At 38.0% G+C, this 20,677-nt stretch overlaps 1 protein-coding gene across 1 annotated transcript in view; it reads left to right on the top strand.

Annotated features, from left to right (window-relative positions):
- Thsd7b (thrombospondin type 1 domain containing 7B) overlaps positions 1–20,677 on the top strand; it is a 697,290-nt gene that overhangs the window by 448,451 nt on the left and 228,162 nt on the right. Inside the window, exons 12-13 of the mRNA XM_059280451.1 lie at positions 5,800–5,994; positions 10,732–10,998. Of these exons, the coding sequence (XP_059136434.1) occupies positions 5,800–5,994; positions 10,732–10,998 (462 nt within the window). The remainder of the gene's footprint in view (positions 1–5,799; positions 5,995–10,731; positions 10,999–20,677) is intronic.

Here is a 20,677-nt window from a genome sequence, read left to right as displayed (position 1 = left end):
ATCCTGGCCACTTATGGTTCTCTGCAATAGATGCATTCTGTTGTAAAAAAGAAAGCTGTTAGGATGAGGGGTGAAAGCTATACTTAGCTGTGAGTGTAAAGATAACAGTTTCAAAAGAAGTTGGATACTTATCAGTTTAGCAAAATGGCAGCATTATTTCTCCTCCAGTGTCTATGACCTCTTCCAACATGCATGGGTTCTTGGTTTTCTTACTTCCTTATTCATTCCTTTACTGTTTTGTAATAGTTTAGTATAGACTTCACAAACCCAGTGCATTCCAACTTAGATGGTTTGTAAAATATCAAAGTATCAGTAAGTTTTTATTTGTCATAGCATCCCAATTCTAAACTTATTCATGAGAAATTATAGAAAAGGAATAAAGTATTTTCTTGTCGTTGACAAAATTCTCATTGATATACATCAGGGATTATATTTCAGATGCTGGTGCTTTTTATAATTATTTAAATTTCTTGTCTTGTTATTCAGCGTATTGTCATCTTGGAAAAAAATTAACTTGGCAGGACATAGTTCTCTAAATTGACTCAAAATTGGTTATCTAAATGTGCAATTCAAATAAAATTTATTTGTGCCCTACATTAGATAATGTATTTCGCTATATTTGTCATTGACTGTGATATTCCCAACAAAGAAGATGCAGGTGATGTTGGCTTGATGTGCAATGGATTTTTTTTTTACCAAGATGTGGATAAAAAACAAAACAAGAAATAATTGAAATGAATGAATAGCTCCACCTGCTTCAGAGCAGATGTACAAATGGGAGGTATTGTGTGTTTCCATTGTCATATGGACTAGTTTCTTGGCCTTAGAGCATTAAATGGTTTGGGCTTGCACCAGCTCTAAAAAGGATTTGTAGTATTCACATAAACTTGCTCTCTCTTGAGCCCCAAATAAGAAAGAAATTTAGAATACAATAAGAATAGGACACTGAAAGGGGCATGCGTTTATACTCTCCCTGCATTACAGATGTTTATAGTGTTCTTACTTGCATTGATCCTGTATTTAGGGATCATTGCACTTTATCACATGGCATCTATTAATGAGTTGTAATAAAAGTGCCCCAACTGTGATTTTTTAACAGTATGGCAAAATATACTTTAAAATATATTGTAATAAACCACAAAATTAAAACGTAATGGGTAAAATTCTAGACATATAGCACATAACAAATTAAACCAGGGTGATATAAACAGCTTAACAAACAAATCTCTTAAAAACAAGAAAATTGAAGCAATAGAAAAAAATGTCTCCCTGTTTAAAAAAAAAAAAAAAACTATACAAGCCCAGATGGACTCGTTGTGATTCCCACCAGATTTTCAAAGAAGGACTACCACCTGTGCACCTCAAACTAATCCATAATTAGAGAAAGAAAGAAAGCAACCAAGCTATTTTCATGAAGCCAGTATTGCCCCAGTTCCAAAATCAGAGAACATAACAAAAAAGAAAATTATAGAACATTTCCCATGATGATGATAGATGCAAAAGGTCTAAATGAAATACTGGCAAACTAAATTCAAGAACACATCAAAATATCATTCACTATGAGCAAGTTGATTTCTTCCCAAGTGTGCAAGATTGGTTCAACACATGCAAATCAATAACTATTTTTCAGCATATAAGTAGACTTAAGGACATCTTTCCTTGCATCTCAATATATGCAAGGAAAAGGCTTCTGCAAAAAAAAATCCAGTATCCCTTCACAACAAGTGCCCTGAAGAGATGAAAAATAGAAGGAACACATCACAATAAGGTAAAGGCTATATATGAGAAATGTAAAGCCAATGTCATGGTAAATGGGAAGAGACTGAAAGCATTTCTACCAAAATCAGAATAGGAAAAGGGTGTTCACTCCTCCACCTTATTAAATAGTTAGTGCTTGAAATCTTAGCTAGAGCAATAATGTACAAGAGAGAAATTAAAAGGATGTGACTAAGAAAGGAAAATGTCAAAATATTTTTTTTATTTCAAATGACATGATCCTACATAGAAAAGACCCTAAAGATTCCATCTGAAAACTCTTAGAGCTGATAAACACTTAGAGAAAATTGACAAGTTATAAAGTCAACAGTAAAAATCAGTTGCCTCCCCCCATATGCCAATGATAAACATGCGTTAGTAGAAGAACAGGAAAACAACCTCAGTCACCACAGCTCTAGGAAACACCTAAATGAACTAATAAAACACCTAAAAATGAACTTAACATAGAGAGATGAAAGACCTTCCCAGCGAGAAAATTAAAACCATGAAGGAAGAGAACCTCTTCAAGAGATTGTGTGAGGAGACCAAATAGCCACACATGAAAGAATGAAATTAGATTTCTGTCTCACACCTCTATACAAACCAACTCCCACTGGATCGAAGGCCTTCAAATCAGATTTAAAATTCTGAAACTGTTAGGGAGGAAAACTCAAGAAATCATTTCAAGATACAGGAATAGGCCCCAGCTTCTAGAAAGTGACTCTAGTTACTTGTGAAGTCATGCCCACACCAGATCATGGAGTCATGTGAAGCTGAAAAGCTCCTGCACAGAAAAGGAGGGAATGAAGCAAAAGCCCACTGGATGGGAGAAAGCTTCTAACAGACAATTAATACCTAGAATGTCCAAAGAATTTAAAAACTAAATACTGGGAATCAATCACATTACCCAATTAAAGGGGTTGGGGAGATGACTTGGTGGTTAAGAGCACTTATTGCTCTTGCTGAAGTTTGAGGTTCAGTTCCTCAAACTTCACATGGTGATCCACAACCATCCATAACTCCATTTCCAGAGAATCTGATAACCTCTTGTGAACTCTGTGAGATCCACTCATAAGGCACACATACAGCCATGCAGACAAAACACTCAAAATAGAATAAATAGGCACAAGAAAGAAACTGATAGTACTGAAAAGATAAAGTACAACAGCCAATAAACATGAAAAAACTTCAACATCACTACCCATCAGAGAAATATCACCCTAGTCAGAACAGCTATCATAAGAAAAGCAGACCATACATCTGTCTAGTTGGATTGGCACTATTTGTTGAAGATGTTGTCTTCTCTAGTGTGTAGTTTGGCTTCTATGTTAAAAATAAAGAGTTCATGGGTGTGGAGAATTATGTTTTAATCCTATTCCACTTGTCAGTGTGTCTGATTTATGACAATTCCCTGTTGTTTTTATGACTATAGCTCTGTAATATAACTTGAAATCTGAGATGATGACACTTCTAGCAGCTCTTGTTGAAGATTACATTTTCAATTCTGTGAATAATTGTGTAGGAATTTTGGTGGAAATCATATCGAATCTGTATGTTGATTTTTGTTGGATGGCCATTTTGACAATATTGATACTACTGATCTAGGAAAGCTATTTCCTTGAAATATCAACAGTATTGGTGCCTAAACAAACCTAAACAATACCAGTTGACCAGTTGATCAGTTGACATGCCAATTTCAAGGGGGGATTTTAAGAAGCCCCCACTCCTAAATCAAGAGCTACAAGCAATTAATTGCTACTGAGGGGGGAAGATTTGTTTTTTCCAGAGATGAGATTCCCAATCAGTAAATTATACAATCTCAAGTGGTCCGCCCAAACACATGTACCAATGAGAAACACTAAATAGATTCAGTAGGTTGTGTGCATGTGTGCATGCGTATGTGTGTGTGTTACGTAACAATATTAAAGAAGAAAAAGTCATGAATTTGAGAGAGAGAGGAGTGAGACATGGGATAAGTTGGAAAGGAATGAGAGAGGTGAAATGATATAAAAATGATACTGATGTATGAAAGTCTTAAAAATAAAAATTTAAATGAAAAAGATGATGTGTTATATATGCACAAAAGAATTTTATGTATTTTTTCATAAAGAACAAACTTATCCAATCAACAGGAAAATTTATCCAACTTCAGATTATCATTTTAACCAAATTACATCAAATTCAAAAAGACAAATGTTATGTGTGTTTTCTACTATTGATGGATCCTATATTTTAGATAATACATAAAATCATGTATGGCATTAAAAATAGAAGTGTAATTGTCTAAGGGAATGAGGGCACGAACGAGAGATAGGAAGGGAATGGAGAATGGAAGAAAGGGGGGAGGAAAAAAGGGGGGAAGAAAGAAAGGGAAGAGGGAAACTAAGTATATGGGTCATTGTCAAAATACATTTTATCCTAATATGAACACGTTCTTGTGAGACCTAGGACTCTATACAACAGATACATGTCAACAAATGTATTTACAAAGATTGCTAAGAAATATACAAAATCAAAAGATAACAAAAGTCTACTTGGCTGGAAACTGGGGACAGAGGAAAAGGAATTCTTGAACACTGTAGATGGGAATGTACACAAATTCAGTCCTCATAAGAAACCACATGGACGTTCCTAAATAACAAAATTGTACTCTAGGCTAGGGGATCACATATCAGATATCCTGCATAGCAGATCTTTACATTACAATTCATAACAGAGCAAAATTACTGTTATGAAGTGTCCATGATAATAATTTTATGGTTGGGGGTCAGCACCGACATGAGGAACTGTATTAGAGGGTCACGGCATTAGGAAGGTTGAGAACCACTGCTCTAAACAATATCTCTAGTTATACAAAGGAAGTGAAATCATCACCATATAAAGGTTAAAAAAATATCAAATTAACTCACCAAACAGATACCATGTCCAATAGCTAGGTGTGGGTAGTGGTGAATGGTGGGTCAGAATCATATGGAGGACTTAGAGAAAAACATGTTCCCAGCTATGTTGCCAGAGATGCTGACACTAGTGTATATACTAGCACAGAACCATGGAAACGAATTGTTCAAATGTAGCCTGTCTGGGGACATTTCAGAGGGTAACGACCTGAAGTGGTTCGTGTTAATAGTAGATAATGGGTAGACAGGCCAGGGAAGCCGCTATACAGCTTACCACGCACAATTAGGCACCTACAAAAAACATTTTCCAGTCTAAATTTCCAATAGTGCTGTGACTGAGAAGTTTTTATCTAAAGAGAGTAGCTATCTACCCTATACGTCTTGCAGAGTTTGTAATTAATCAAGTGAATCAAAGTGTCAAGTGTTCTTAATCAAGGATTTTAAACGTTAGTCCAAAGCATCAAAGAAAATTTCACAAATATCCTACCTCATAGTTGTTAGTAATGATATGTCTAGACACATTTCTAAAGAAAAAGGTTGTGGGAGAAGTTTTGAGAAGTTGCTTGAAATGGATGTGATGTTCGTCATGGGAATCATCTGGTTAAATTATGACTATTCTGGAGAAATGATTTTAAAAGTTAACTGATGCTTAAATATTAATGAAAGGAAAAAAGCTTATTTAGAGTTAGCAGTACTGTGACGTAAACAGACTTCTTCTATCCCATAGCTGTCATCTCACCATCCAAACAGAAGAAAGCCAGCTTAGCAAATGTCCACACAACTTTCTAACAATGGGTTTGTCCTTTTTCACCCTCATCTCAGTCTGTTTCACAGACGCACTTTCCTACTTTTATTCCATCTCTAGGGATCAAATGCTCCTAAGGAGGAAGTATAATAAATTACTGGAAGTTATTTTGGTTCCTGTCAATGCAAGGTTTGGATTAATAATGAAACCAATTAAATCCTCAAATACCTCCGATGGCAACAATGAAAATTTAATTTCCAGGGAGCAGTGAGGTTAGCGATGTTGAACACCATATGCAATCACATATTTTCAAGCACTGGGGACTTCTACTATTTTGTCAAAGAAAAAGCACCTCACTGGTTTGATCAAAGTGATAACAAAAGAATGTATGCTCTTTCCTAGCTGTCTCGTGCATCTCTGATGATAACCAGTCTGCAGAAATGACAGAATGCCTCAAGCAGATGAATGGCATGCCACCCCTGGTGCAAGAATGCACTATTCCCTGTCGGGAAGACTGCACCTTCACCCCTTGGTCTAAGTTTACACCCTGCTCCAAGAACTGTGAAGCAACCCAGATCAGGAGACGGCAACTCACAGGTAGGATGTGCCTGCCATTGCTGCTTCAGACAAGGCACTCTGCTCCGAATACCTTATGTAAAACACAAGTTCCAACAGAAAGAAATGTGATCTGCTTCTCCTTCCTCTGCACTCCCAGTACATACCTGTAAGACTTGTAGCAATGCCTAATTCCTAGTAGATACCTGGCTAAAATTTGTGAGGTGAATGGAAGATAGGACCATTGATGTCAATTAAGTTTTCTACACACTTTTATAATCCTTATGCTCGTAAAGTGAATTTTATGCAACAAATTACTTTGCATATCCTATGGCAAAGTTCCCGGTGTGTTATCTTAGCAAAAGTTTGGCAAGCTTAAAAATAGTCACTGCTATTTCTTTTTTTCAGAAAGAAGGTGAAATAACTGACATTATTGTCATTTGCCATTACCTGATAAGCAATTTGACCCTTTCAGACTTTAATGGTATAAGGTAAAAGTCAAATCGCACATGTGGATTCTTTTGTGTCTTATTACATCCTGTCAGAATGTAATAAGATACTGTGTATCTCTGCAAAGGTTAATAGAAATTGAAGCAGATCCGAGTTTAGTTGGCATACTAGAGCATTTTTTTTCTGACAATATAAAAATAACTGCTGCAAAATTTACCGTTTGTGTAGATAATGTCATGTGATTTCTCTTAAGTGTATACGTATTTGTGTTTGTAGGAAGTGAAATTCAGAGAATGTAGAACCAAAAGAAAAATGCCAGAATAATCATTGAGATGATGTAATTGGCATCAACATTGAAGGATTTTGCACAGATGGTCATTGGTTTTTGTGGGCAGTTTAAAGTCACTTGGTTTCAAGATCCACTGTTCAAGAGAACTGTTTACCTGATCACATTAATAATTCAGCTCTCTAAAATTGGTTCACTTGATGGACTAGAGCTTTTGCAGAATTTCTGCACACATACTGCACCTAGAAATCTACACACCAAGTGGAGGAAAAATATATAATCAGGAGAGAGTTTGCAAATGAGGGATGCCATCCTTACTGCTTTGTATAAAAGGACTGTCCATATGTAATTAAGTGTAACACTGTTTGCATGGTTCAAATAAAAACATCTCATAGAAAAAGCAATCCAATAGGATAGAGCAAACATGCCAGACCAGATCTGAACTTAGAGACCAGTCTCTAGCTACATCCTACACATACACAGTGTGTCAGAAGTCATTACTCCAGCAACGCTTCACATCTCTGAGGTAAAGGAGAACTTCCAGTGGTGAGAAAGATTGTAGTTAGTAGCCAGGGTTACCCCTTGTCTTAGAGGTTTACTAATGATATTTAGCACCTGTAAAATAAGAGGGACTGCTTTACAGCCAGCACCATTTATGCTGTAAATTGTTAAAAGTTGAATGAATTTGAACTTTAAGATGTATTTTCTATAAAAGTACATATTGAAGACTGTTATAAATTATCCTATGATTCAAACTTAGTGATTACTTATACTGAAAGGCTCCCAGGATTTATTGTTTGTTTTACTACCTGCTACTGTTTTAGCTAGCTAATTGATTTTTGCACTCCTTCTGTCTAGATGACAACACAATTGATCTGTTTCATAAAATACATTAGTCATGAAAAAACTAAGAACCATTTAGAAGAATATTGATAAACAAAAAGCCAAAGACACATTAAAGAACTAATGTTTATTTTTGCCCCACTTTCAAGGCTTATTATAATGATGTTAATTCTCGTGTTTTGACTTTCTCCCGTGATATTTGGCAGAAATCTTAATGACTATTCTCTAACGTTAATGCCAATAGGAGCCAGATGACTTAGACCATGGGACACAGACACACAGCATGTAGGTCCCAACACAAGGCACTCTGGTGACTATTGGCCATCTAGAATATCACCTTTTTTGTTGCAGCTCCTACGAAGGGTTTTTAATTTACCATCTGGGTGTTCCTTATTTGTTTATAAACTATTCTTTACAGATTCTAGATGGAACGATAAGTAAAGCAATTATTTATTAAATGATAGATATATTGAATTCATTATCCAGGAACATACACATTACTATATCACTCACAGTTTGACTTAAGGGGAAAGGTCCTTGTCATTGTGCTGGGGACTGATTTGTTTAGTCTAGCTTGGTCTGAGTCTAAAGGTCAGTGCTGGTTTTGATTAGAATGCAATCCAAGTGAAGCCCAGGTACTAATGTGTTTCTTATTGGGGGAATCCTTTCCACATTAACTCACTTCAATCCTTCTTCAAACAGGGTGGCCGTATAATTAAGAGGGAAATCACAATCAGAGACAGCATCTATTTGTACAGGATGTTTGTTCCCTGCTAACTTCTGTTTTCTTTGTCGATGAACATTTTTTTCCTGGTCTTCCTTCTTGTCATCCCCTTTCTCCTCCTGTTGCCCTCCACTGCAGAGAGAAAATTAAGCTGGAGACTTAGAGGTGTGAGCACACAGAGGGGTGTCTGCTAGAAAAAAAAGAAAGAATGACTTAAGGGCTTCTGGAACATTATTCTAAATGTTGTCATTAGTCCTATGTAGGGATTGTACCAAAATAATTCAGATGTGACACTGTAATCTCCCCTGGCATTGTTGGCAAACACAGGGCAGACTGTGGGGCAAGGGGTAAGGTCAGTTTTGCTGCAGTGAATTCAACAACTGTTGGAAGTACAGGCTTCTAGCCTGTGGTCCAGAGACTTGAGCAAGAAATCTTGGGCCGGGCGGTGGTGGCGCACGCCTTTAATCCCAGCACTTGGGAGGCAGAGCCAGGCAGATCTCTGTGAGTTCGAGGCCAGCCTGGGCTACCAAGTGAGTTCCAGGAGAGGCGCAAAGCTACACAGAGAAACCCTGTCTCGAAAAACCAAAAAAAAAAAAAAAAAAAGAAATCTTGGGTAAAATTAATAATTTGGAGTGTAGGAATTATAAATAGTAATTTAAGCTCCATTTCATGAGCCCAGAGATGAGAACCTAGCAGGGTCCAATGAGGAAACTCATCAGCCCAGTGCAGTGCAGAGGGAGAACATTCACTAAACAGGTAAAGCTATAATAGTGACATGTGGCTGGTGGGATGGTGGGAACCCAGAACAGGAGTAAGGGACAAAAGAGTGTATTATGATGGAATATAAGAAAATCTCAAATATAAGGTGGTAATCAGCACTCTGAAAGATCACTGACAATCAAATTTGAAAGACAAGAAATTGCTTCCTGATACATGCATCTTTGTTTTATCATTTTGGTAAAAGTGATGCCAAGGCCCAGGGTAGGCTTGGAATCCAAGACTAAGTAGGCTGAAAACAAAGAAGAAGGTGCAGAGACGGAGATGAAGTTCAATAGCATTTCCTGTGATGAGTACAGCTGTAGCCACGGCTGGTAGAAAGGAATGGGACTGTGCAGTGATGAATGTCATAGCCAGGAAGCTTTCAGGGCAGTGATGATATCTGTGCTCATCAAACTGATTCTAAGTGTCCCTAATGGCAGACATGAGTGAATACAGCACCCTGAAAGGCCAAAAGATGGTTCACATCATGGTAGAACAATCCTTGGTAAAGGTATAGTTCACATCAGGCAAGAGAGATTCAGATTTCAAAGGAATCCTTCCAAATTATTTGTAAGCATAAATAACATGCTCATATGTCAATCACCCACCAGGCAACATTTGTAGAGTCGTGCATGTGACAATGAGAAAACTGCCCACACATAGGCTTATGTCAAGTATTTGCAAGATAGCCATAAAGCTCACAAATGGACCAGGAAAGCTGCCTATGACCTGTATAACCAGAGATGACTCAAGCTAAGGACTCACTAATGAGAGAAGAAATGATGAAATGATTTCATCTAGGAAAGTTATAACAACATAGAGGAAACATGTTGACAGGGAAGTTGCGTCAAGTCTCCGGCCAGGCTGGAACTGGGAAACGTGATATTCAAGTAGTCACAGGTCTGAAAATGACAGTTTCTACATTGTCATTACTCAAAGATGGGAATACAGCTAAAAGTTCTCCAAAGTTAGTAGGTAAGATGAAGTCACACCAGGATTCTCAAGTTCAAAGGGTTTCTCAAATGGAAGTCACTGATTTTTCTCTAACCACGAAGTGGGTTCTGGTTTTGTATTTCAAATCATTGCTAATTTTAACATTTATAAGTTGTCTGATTTCAGGAAACAAGATGAGTTTCACTTTGTGCATACCATGATGTAACCTCCGCCTTCATTTTGAGCTTCTCATGATGTGGAGAAGATAATTTGGCTTTTTGGAGAAATTAATTTGTAGTTATTTGCAGGAAAAGGAAAGGGCTTACCATTTATGCTTTTATTGGTTTCCCTGGAAATCATTCAAGAACATAAGAGTAACCAAACTGTAGCTAAATAAGTAGAGTGACAGTGACATTACCTGAACTTACCCCATCTTGTCTGAGTCAGGTTTGCTGGGTTAGGAACGGGGTGGGAGAAAAATGTAAAAGAAAATAATGAGAGTTTTATAAAGAGAGACCTGGCATAGCAACCATAATGCTTTGTGCCATGTTTAAAACAAAAATCATTTTTCTTTTCAAATTAATTTGAATTTCATGGTTTCTCAGAATACTGCTTACATGGTCCTAGAATTTATTTCCATTTCCATGGCAAAAAAAAAGTTATAAAAAGGTTTGAAACTTTATTTAATGCTTAATGTTCAACTGGTTGTTTATATACAAAAATGTGAGTGGCTCTCAAAAGAACATCAGGTACAAAATTAACACCACTGTGTGTCTTGTAACAGGGAAAAGCAGGAAGAAAGAGAAATGCCAGGATGCTACCCTGTACCCTCTGGTGGAAATGGAACCATGTCCCTGTGATGCATTCATGTCCCATCCTTATGGAAACTGGTCAGCTTGCATTCTACCGGAAAGCAAAAGGGATCCTCAGCGAGGAGGCTTGTGGGTGCCAGGAGCTGACAAAGAATGTGGAGAAGGTGTGCGCTATCGAGCAATAGCATGCTCTGATAAAAATGGAAGACCCGTTGACCCCTCGTTCTGCAACAGCACTGGTAAGGAGGTGGATGAGGAGGAGCAGCTAAGGACTTGTATGGCACTCGGGAGGTTTGTCCAAGGTCTGGAAACTATCGGAGAGTCATTCTTTAAGAACGACTATCATTCTCATTTGTCAATAGCATACTGCCACTGTGAAGATCTGAACTATACCAATGGCAGATGCTTGATCCTGCTAGTCTTTCCTTAATTCACCTTGGCTTGTTGGTCACTTGCTTCCTGTTAGTCAGCAAGGTTGTTTCTCTTCACGGAGAAAGCTCAAGCCCCATGTAAATGAATACAGATTTTATGGTGGTTTTTTGTTTTGTTTTGTTTTGTTTTTTTATGCTTTCGCCATATACATAGGGGGGGAATCACCATTTGAGTTTCTTCTGGGGTAGCTGATAAAATATCAATTGGAAAAACTGACTTTCAGTGTTTCCAGTGTAAATATAAATGCACACAAGTGAATAAAATAATAGAAATGAATGGGGCCATCTGGGTGAGTCTTGTTAGATATTATTTGGAGAGAAGATTGAATTTTTGAGCCTCGGAATGTCTGAGCTATGAGTGACTGGAAGGCTAAATTCACCTGCTGTGCAGGTGGTGGACAAAGCTGCGGCTGGTGGTCAGGATGGAGGCTATGCATTTCTGGCTTAAATTTTCTCCTTATGTTACCTTTTATTTACAAGACCAAACAAAGTATGGGTTCCAGAGAGGAGTAGACAAAGAGGAAATTTGTGTTTGGTTAATTGTGTAAGCAGATGGATAGAATTTATTCTTAGCCATTGATATCTTGGTTTTAGAAAGCTTTTTTCATTAATAACAGAAACAGCAGAGTAAATTTGGTTCTAATGTGAGAGTAAGGCAAATGGCAGTTTTGTTATAGACAATATAGTCCATCTCTGGGTAAGACACACCCCTACTATTGTTTACCTGCAACTCCAGGGTCAGGGATTCTTTGAATTACTGCCACTGACGCCACCATCTGGCTCCTTGGTTAGTCTGCAGAACTGTATGGAGTGATCTGACTTTTATAAATATTAAACAGCAAAAAATGAACACATTCTAAGGAAGTCAGAGTTGGTAGCATTCATCTTTCATTGCATACTTGTTTTATATATTCACTATGTAAAAGCATATATGTTGAATATTTGCTGCATACCTCCCTTCTGCCTTCCAAATGCTAAGTAGGCTGAATGCTGCTAGGCTCCAGAGATTTAGGATCATCTGGCTGTAGACCTAATTTTCTTCAATAATTTGTGTTCACTAGTGTAAGGTTATTGAGGGACCCAGGAAGAATTTTTACAGTAAGAGATTGACATTTAAAGAAGCACAAAAGGAATGTAAGTCCTGATTAGCTCTGAGGATGCTGACTAGAAAATACTTGGCTAGACCTTAGGGAAGTCCTCACTGGAGCGCTGTCAATCTGCGACGAGAAAGATGAGAAAACAGGAGAGTAGATAGTGCATACCAAGACCATTTCCCTCAGTAAGATCTCAAGGCGGAAGTGTGCTCCGGAAAATAATAGTACAAAAAGGAGCACTTTTCCTTTGAATGCCCAGTGAGGGAGGAGTTATACAAAGTGAGGTTGAAGTCAGGAGAGTCTTGGGAAATCAGCTCAGGAGCATAGATCTCATTCAACTGCAGCAATAAGCTGGGGAGAAGGAGAGGGAGAGCAACTGATGTCATTCATGTTTCAAAAAGACTGCTTCTAGCCACTGTCTGCAGAAAGACTTAAAAGAGGAAAGGGCACCCCTGGAATCTATGTCCATTTGCCAAGGTAAGGCATGTGGGGAGGATAGGAAAGGATGATGGCAATAAAGATACATAAAGAACTGTCTTAAAGTGAAGACCGTAGAGCACGTTGAAAAGATTCTTCACCCACAAGGACGTCCATCTTCTTCAGATGTTGTTATCTTAGTTAGCTCTTCTGTCATGGTGACAAGATTCCTGAGAAAGCAACTTGAAAACCAGGAAATCTCCCATGAAATTCATGGTCTCAGAGTTTTCAGTGTGTGGGCAATCATCATCATTGCTCTTGGACATGGGGCAGTCATTGTCATTGCTCTTCAACATGTAGCAAGGAAGCAACAGAACTCTAGGTTGTAGTAGAGGAAAGCTGCTCACCTCCCAGTTTCCAGGAAGCAGAGAGAGGGGAGAGGGAAAAGCTACAGCTTTCAAAGGTATGAACCTAGCAACCTTTCTCCAAGGCATAGCCTTAATATGAACTCAGCGACAGACTAACCCACTGAGGGAGCTAGTGCCCTCATGATCCAGTTACCTCTCAATAGCACCACCTGCTAGAGACCACACCCTCCACACATGCCCCTTTCTGCAGAGCATTTCATATTCTCACTGTAACATTTCACATCTGCACTAATGACTCTCCTGTCTTGGCACTGTGATAAAACATGTGAATGTGGCGTAAGCAGTTTAGCAGTGGAAGAGTTTAGTTTGGTGCTTGGATTGGGGGTAAAGTCTATCACAGCAGGGAGGCATGGTGACAGGAGCTGCTTATGGATGTGGTGGCAAGAATATGAATCTACCTTCATACATCTTAGGGGGTTGCTAATGCTCATCTGGCTTTCTTCTTCCCTCATGTTCATTCAGTCTTGGACTTCAGCCTAGGAGATGATACATAACATATACAATCTAGGTAGGTCTCCCTCACACAGTTATTCCTTATAGAAACACCTCCATGGACATACTCAGGGTGACCTTGAGGTTTATGAACCCAGTCAAATTAGCCCTCCTGGTACCCCCAAACTCACGTTGTTCTCATAATAAAACTGTACTCAGACCATCTCCAAGAGTCCTTACAATCTTCTCATTTCCAGCATTGCACAAAAATTCCAAATTCAAAGTTTCTCGTAAGACTGCAGGTAAACTCTTAGTTGTGGGCCCTGCAAGATCAAAATGAAAATACCTATTTCCAGCTTATAGAAGTAGACACAGTATACATTCCTGGCAAAAAAGGGAGGAGGTGGTAGAAAAATAAGGAAGTATTAGACCAAAGCAAGACCAAAACCTAATGGGGCGAATATTAAAACCTTGTCTGTCATCCTCAGCTCACAGCGAGGGTAATATGTGCTTAAAAGACTTAAGCAGCACTGCCCATGGCCTTGCTGGTTGTCATTCCCAAGGCCTCTCTCTGAGGCTGGTCCTGCTTGTTCATAGTAGTTTTGCCTGCAGACCGTCTTTCTTTCCAGGGTCTTCATCTCCACCTCAGTTTCTCTCTCAGCTCCATCTATCATGCTTTTAGGAGCCTCTTACCAAGATTTCAACCTTCTGACATATGCTCTAGATTCCTAAAGTGTAGTGAATATGGAAGGAGGCATTCCCAGGGCCTTGCCACCTGGCCAGCAAACCTCACCAAATCAACAAGCTTTAAGTTCAGTAAGAAACTTTTCCCCAGGACAAGAAGAGATCTCCTATAGAGGTTCATGCACCCATATACCCATGTGCGTCTACATTACCATACCATACCCTCTCATGCACACATACACACACAAAAATATAATATAATATAATATAATATAACATAATATATAATATAATATAGTAAGTATGGTATGGTATAGTATAGTACAGTACAGTATTAGTATACTATGGTATGATATGATATGATATGATATATGATATGATATGGTATGATATGAGATGATATGATATGATATGATATGTTATAATATGGTGAGGACCAGCCAAGATGTGTACTGTCCACTTCCATTAGGCATTTCCCTGGAGAGTCTATCTCTAGCAATATGGCAAACTATAAAATAAATGAAATGAAATAATGTTTTAAAGTGCTTAGATTTAAAAGGAAGATGTAAAACCATGACTCTTGCAAATAACATGTGCCTGCAAAGAGCAACCTCTTAGGGAACCCTGTTTTCTCCAACCCTCACAGTTAATAAATGAATCCAGTAAGTTTTCAGGGTACAATATCATATTTCAGAGGTCAGCTATAAGTATATTAACAAGGAATAATCAGAAAAAATAACTAAGAAGAAATTTTTATTAATAATAGCATCAGAGTCTGGGTCCGTGCTACAGCCATGGGCCATGTCTAGGTCCAAGGTCCTATGGCAACCAAAGTCTGTGTTGATGTCTGTGGCCCATGTTGCCACCAAAGGCCATGCAGATGTATGTGGTCTGCTCTGCCACCTGAAGCTATGATGATGTCCATGGTCTGGGCTGCCTCTGAGCCATCTCTGGGTCCTTGGTCCCACTGGAGCAAGGTCACTGAGGGCAGGCCACTGAGAATTTGACCATGCTCCAGAGAGTATATAGATAACACAAATTAGACTTGTTTTTTGGTGAGAGGGGCCTCACGGATGCGGGGTTGGATATGGAAGGACTGAGGAAGTGAGTATGATCAGACTGCATGATGTGAAATTCCCAAATAATCAAAAAAATATTATATTAAATAAATAATAGCATCAGAAAAATCCAATGTACTTAACAATAAATGTACTTAACAAAGGAAATTAAGAATATGCATTCTGAGTACAATAAAGTACTGTTTAGAGAAATCAGGTACCTAAATAAATGGGAACACACAATGGTAATGGATGAGAAATCTTAAAATGGTTAAAATTCAAGTGTTTCTCAGTTGACCTACAGATTCAGTGTAATCCCTACCGAAAGTTTTATTTGCTATTTGAATAAATTTAGAGATGATGTGAAAATAGTATGGAAATATATATAGTAAACCAAGAACATTTGAACAATCTTGAAAGAGAAGAGCATGGTTCCTGATTTCAAAACTTCTTACAAAGATGCAATTGATAAGACCAGATGGTACTGTCATCACAGAAACATCAGAATGAAGCAGAGCTGGGAATGAAGCCAGTGCTTTCATTCATGAGCAATTGACGTTCAGCAAGGGATCCAGGACAATTCCGTAAGGAAGGAATACTTAATTCCAAGAGTAATGCTGGAAAAAGAGGACATGCAAAGGGATCGAGCTTAGCAAAACTCAGTACAAAGTGGATATTGGGCTAAATGGCCAAAGCTTTAGAACAATAGGAGATAACATGACACCAACTTCTAGATTGATGTCAAACAGCATGTTCTTGGATGTCACACCAAAAGTAGTAGCAACAAAAGAAAATATGAAGTTGATTTTACCAAAAGGAGATGCTTTTGTGTTGTAACAGATACCCATAAAGAATGCATGCAAGCAGTGTTATCTTGATATCAGATTAAAATGACTCTATAATAAATAATACACACACATTCACACACACACACACACACATATATATATATATATATACAATATATATATATATGTATATATATATATACAATGATACCAGCAGAAACATTCAGTTGCATGACTGTGTGGCACTTATAACATGAAATACATGATGATTTGATACGAAAATGTGATAGGTCACATTAAAGAATCAAAAACAAAAAACATAGGGCTATCTCAGTAAACGTAGAAAAAGTCCTTGGAAAAACTTCAGCATCTTGTGTGATTAAAATTTCCACACAGAGATGAGCATGGTCAGCCCCTGGTTGTGAGCCCATAGTTAGCACTGGACTCAGCAGTGAAAAGTCTAAATATTTTGTCTAATTTTGGAATAAGGCATGGTTACATTTTCCTGCTAGGTGTTGTTGGGACAATTAGGGAAGAAAAGGAAATAAAAGGCACCTAAATAAGAAAAGAGGAGGAATACAATTGGCTCAATTATTCAGAGACTGTAATCTCATGGAGTAGCTAATGAAGATTCCAACAAAGATCTTTCAGAACTAATACACGAATTGCTTCATTTGCAGGCTACAGAAATAGAAATAAGTTATATTCTATACAGTAAAACTAACTCTGCAGTAAAGAAATTAATCAACTGGAATAGTAAGTTACAAGTGATCTGATCAGGAAAATGGGAGAGGGGGTTTTTTAGGGAAGGGGAGGGAAGCAAATACAGAAAAATGTAGGAGGAGAGTAACAGAATACAAGTGAGCTGATAGGAGAACTGGGAAAATGGAGGAACGGGGAGAGAGGCAAATACAGAAGAAGGAGGTAGGGGGGTAAAATAAGGATGTCTGAAAAAGCAACAAGGAATCATACTACTAACTTTTTCTATTTATTGAAGAAAGTGCAGTACAGCTAATTCAATATATAAGTATACATACATAGTTTTAATAAACTTTCTTATCTGGGCTGATGATGCTTCTTCAAAGAGCCAAAGACCACCTAACAAAACCCCAGGACCAGACATAATAAGCCTTCTTTTAAGTTGTTTACCAAGGCTGTCTGAGAGATTGTAGTCTATTGTTGGTGCCCTTAGTGCCCTTAGGTGGAAGGTAAGTCCCTAATTGCTGAAGACACCATGTACTTCAGAAACAGAGCTCAGGGACCCTGAGCTGGAACTGATTTGAATGCTGCTTCCTGCAGGACTAGCTTTCATGATACCAGAAGGACCAGGTAACTTAGAAAGGAGGGAGGTAAACAACAGTCCTACCGAGCTGTGACACTTAAGAACCATATCAAAGACCAGCATGGCACAATAACCCTAAGGGTGCAGTAGGGACACACATACCTTGGTAGCAACCAACAGCTCTCTAATTTGACTAAGACCCACTCAACAAGAGGGAAACCATGACTGGTACTGGAAATGTAGATAACTCCTCAGGGTTAGTGAAGTCATGATGATTGGAGGACAATCTATAACCACTAATTTACTGAAACAACATCATACCTAATAACAATCTACAAACGTTTGTCCTTATATACACATGGACAAATAAGAGTAGTCTTCACCCTTCATCAAAGAATCTTCTCTTTGCAACAGAGACCACTAGAGAAAGCCACAACCAATCAAAATGCAGAGTTGTGGATCCCCATCCCCATGGATACATTTACAAAATACTCTTACACTAAAGGCTCTGGGAACAGTATGGAGGAGGTAGCAGAAAGAATGTAAGAGCAAGAGGATCAATGAGCTTTCTGTGAGATCGTGTCTCCTAGTAATAGTAGGAGCTACAGCCATGAAGTCTTACAAGGATGTCTGCTCAAAGGTGAGCTGAACAAGGACAGCACCAATAGATGTGCCAAACTGGGTGAGGAGAAGCCCACAAAGCCTCAGCCATACAAAAAGAACTATAGGCAACTGAGGAAAGCTGAGAGCCGGAGAGGTGGTCTTCCCCAGGGAAGAGAACACCATTTGGTTGTTCAGTGCCAAATGGTCAGCTCTGAAAGCATACATATAAATAACAGCATACAGACTAAACAGGTTATATTTAGGAATGAATATATATATATATATATATATATATATATATATATCCATGCAATAACAATTAGTGAAAAAAGAGACCATGAATTGGAAGGAGAGTAGAGAGGGGTATATGGGAGAGCTAAGAGGATTAGAGGGAAGGGAGAAATTTTGTAATTATATTATAATCTCAAAACTTAAGAAATGATCCTATTTATAGGAGTTTCCAAAAGAATAAAATGGTAATAAATTTAAATAAGGAAATAAAAGAGCACCTCACTAAAATCTTAATAAAGACCTTAATAAAAGAAATTAAGGGCAACATAATAAATGGAAGGAGAGCCCACATTTCTGAATCAAAGAAGGAATATTGTCAAAATATCCACTTACAGATTCAATGTGGTTACTGTCAAAAATCTAGTACCATTTTCCAGAGAAGTAGGTTAAATAACTTTTAAAAAGTATATGGAACTCTAAATGACCTTGAATAGCTCAAATGTAATGAGCAGGAAGAACAGAAATGAAATCATCACTTCCTGTTTTTAGATAGTGTTACAAAGCCCAATTGATTTAGACAGCATGATACTAGCATAAAAGTAGATATATAAACCAACAGAATGGAGTAGACAGCCCAGAAATAACCCCTAAAGATGTGCACTCTATGGATGTCACACAAGGATGCTGTATTAGTTAGGGTTCAATAGAGGAACAGAACTAACAGAGTAAATCAATATACACATAGATATTTATATATGTATATAAATTATATATAAATATGTATTTATATTATATATAAATATAGAGAGAGAAAGAGAGAGGGATGGAGGGGGAGGGAGTGGGAAATGGAGAGAGGGAGAAACAGATTAAAGATGATAGATAGAGAGATAGATAGACAGACAAACAGACAGACAGGGTTTACAGGGGATGATCCAGTTAGTCCAAAAATGGCTGTCTATCAATGGAAGGTCCAAGAATCCAGTAATTATTCAGTCCACAAGGATGATGTCTCAGCTGGTCTTCAGTGTATGCTGGAATCCCAAAGTAGGTTCTAATGGCAGTGAAGGAATGGACTTTCCAGCAAGAGAAAGCAAACCGAGAGCAAGCTTCCCTCTTTCATGTCCTTGATATAGGCTACCTGCAGGAGTTATGGCCCAGACTAAAGGTGGCTCTTCCCACCTCAAAAGATCTGGATTAAAGGTTTGTCTTCCCCCCTCAAGAGATTCAGATTAAAAGTGTGCCCAGCTGCTTGAGTTTTAGTTAATTCCAGATGTAGCCAAGTTGACAACCAAGGATAACCACCACAGGTGCTAAGAACACACAATCTATGAAGGACAGTCTTTAATAAATGGTGTATTCACATGCAACCAAAGAAAAACTGGATCCTTCCCTTACACCATGCTCAAAAATAAACCCAAATACGCTAGACATTTAACCATATAACTCAAAACCATGAACTTCACAAAATAAATCATAATCTCAGCAACACAGGTCTTGGTAATTTTTTTCACATGACACCAAAACACAAGCAAAAAAGTAAACACACACACATTCACACTCAGATGTAAGTCATTGGCACTGGGGATCTGGGCTCATGAAAAGTCTATATTTTAGACTCTCTCATGCTAAATAGACAACACTAGTCAATGACGTGTAGAATGCATGAAGAAGATATGAATACAGTGACCTGAAATGACAGTTTCTAGGATTATTTGGGATGTTGAAATAGGATCTCAGTAGAGAGGGTGTTTAATGTGAGACTTGAATGATGAAAGAGAAGTTGTGGTTTGAACACAGTGGTGGTGCTTGTGACTAGGTTATAGAGAAGTCTAGTTGGCAAATATGGGTTAAGTTTTCCTGGTCAGGCATTCATGTCTTAAAAGGACTTTGTTATTTCAGGGAAGTTTTTTTGAGTAGTGTTTGAACTTTTTTTGTAAGGGACAAATTATCCACTGTTAAATTATATCATGTATATTTAAGTATATATGTATATATATATATACATATATATACTTAAGTTCATATTTGTATTGTGTATGTATTATATATAACTACTTTATATATCAAAAGAAAATTATGCATGTCCTGCTTATGGTCACAGGCGTAATAATGAAATAAAAGATATACAAATCTGTAATTGTCAATTTTTGAAACTGAGTGACCAACTGAGAAATAGCTGCCCATAGCTCATGAACCAGTGTCAGGTCAGAAACTCTCAATGTGGTTAGTCTGGAGACACTTCTCCAATGAGGTTCATGGAGAACACAGCTTTGGAAGAGATGAGTGCTATGGGATGGTCTGTATGTCAGGTGTGTTGCTGATTGGTCAATAAATAAATCACTGATTGGCCAGTGGCTAGGCAGGAAGTATAGGCGGGACAAGTAGGATAATAAAGCTGGGAAGCGGAAGGCTGAGTCAGAGAGACACTGCCAGCCGCCACGATGACAAACAGCATGTGAAGATGCCGGTA

Source organism: Peromyscus eremicus, chromosome 15, assembly GCF_949786415.1.
Source record: "Peromyscus eremicus chromosome 15, PerEre_H2_v1, whole genome shotgun sequence".
In the NCBI taxonomy this organism is placed as follows: Eukaryota; Metazoa; Chordata; class Mammalia; order Rodentia; family Cricetidae; genus Peromyscus; species Peromyscus eremicus.
This window is presented reverse-complemented; position numbering and strand designations above follow the sequence as displayed.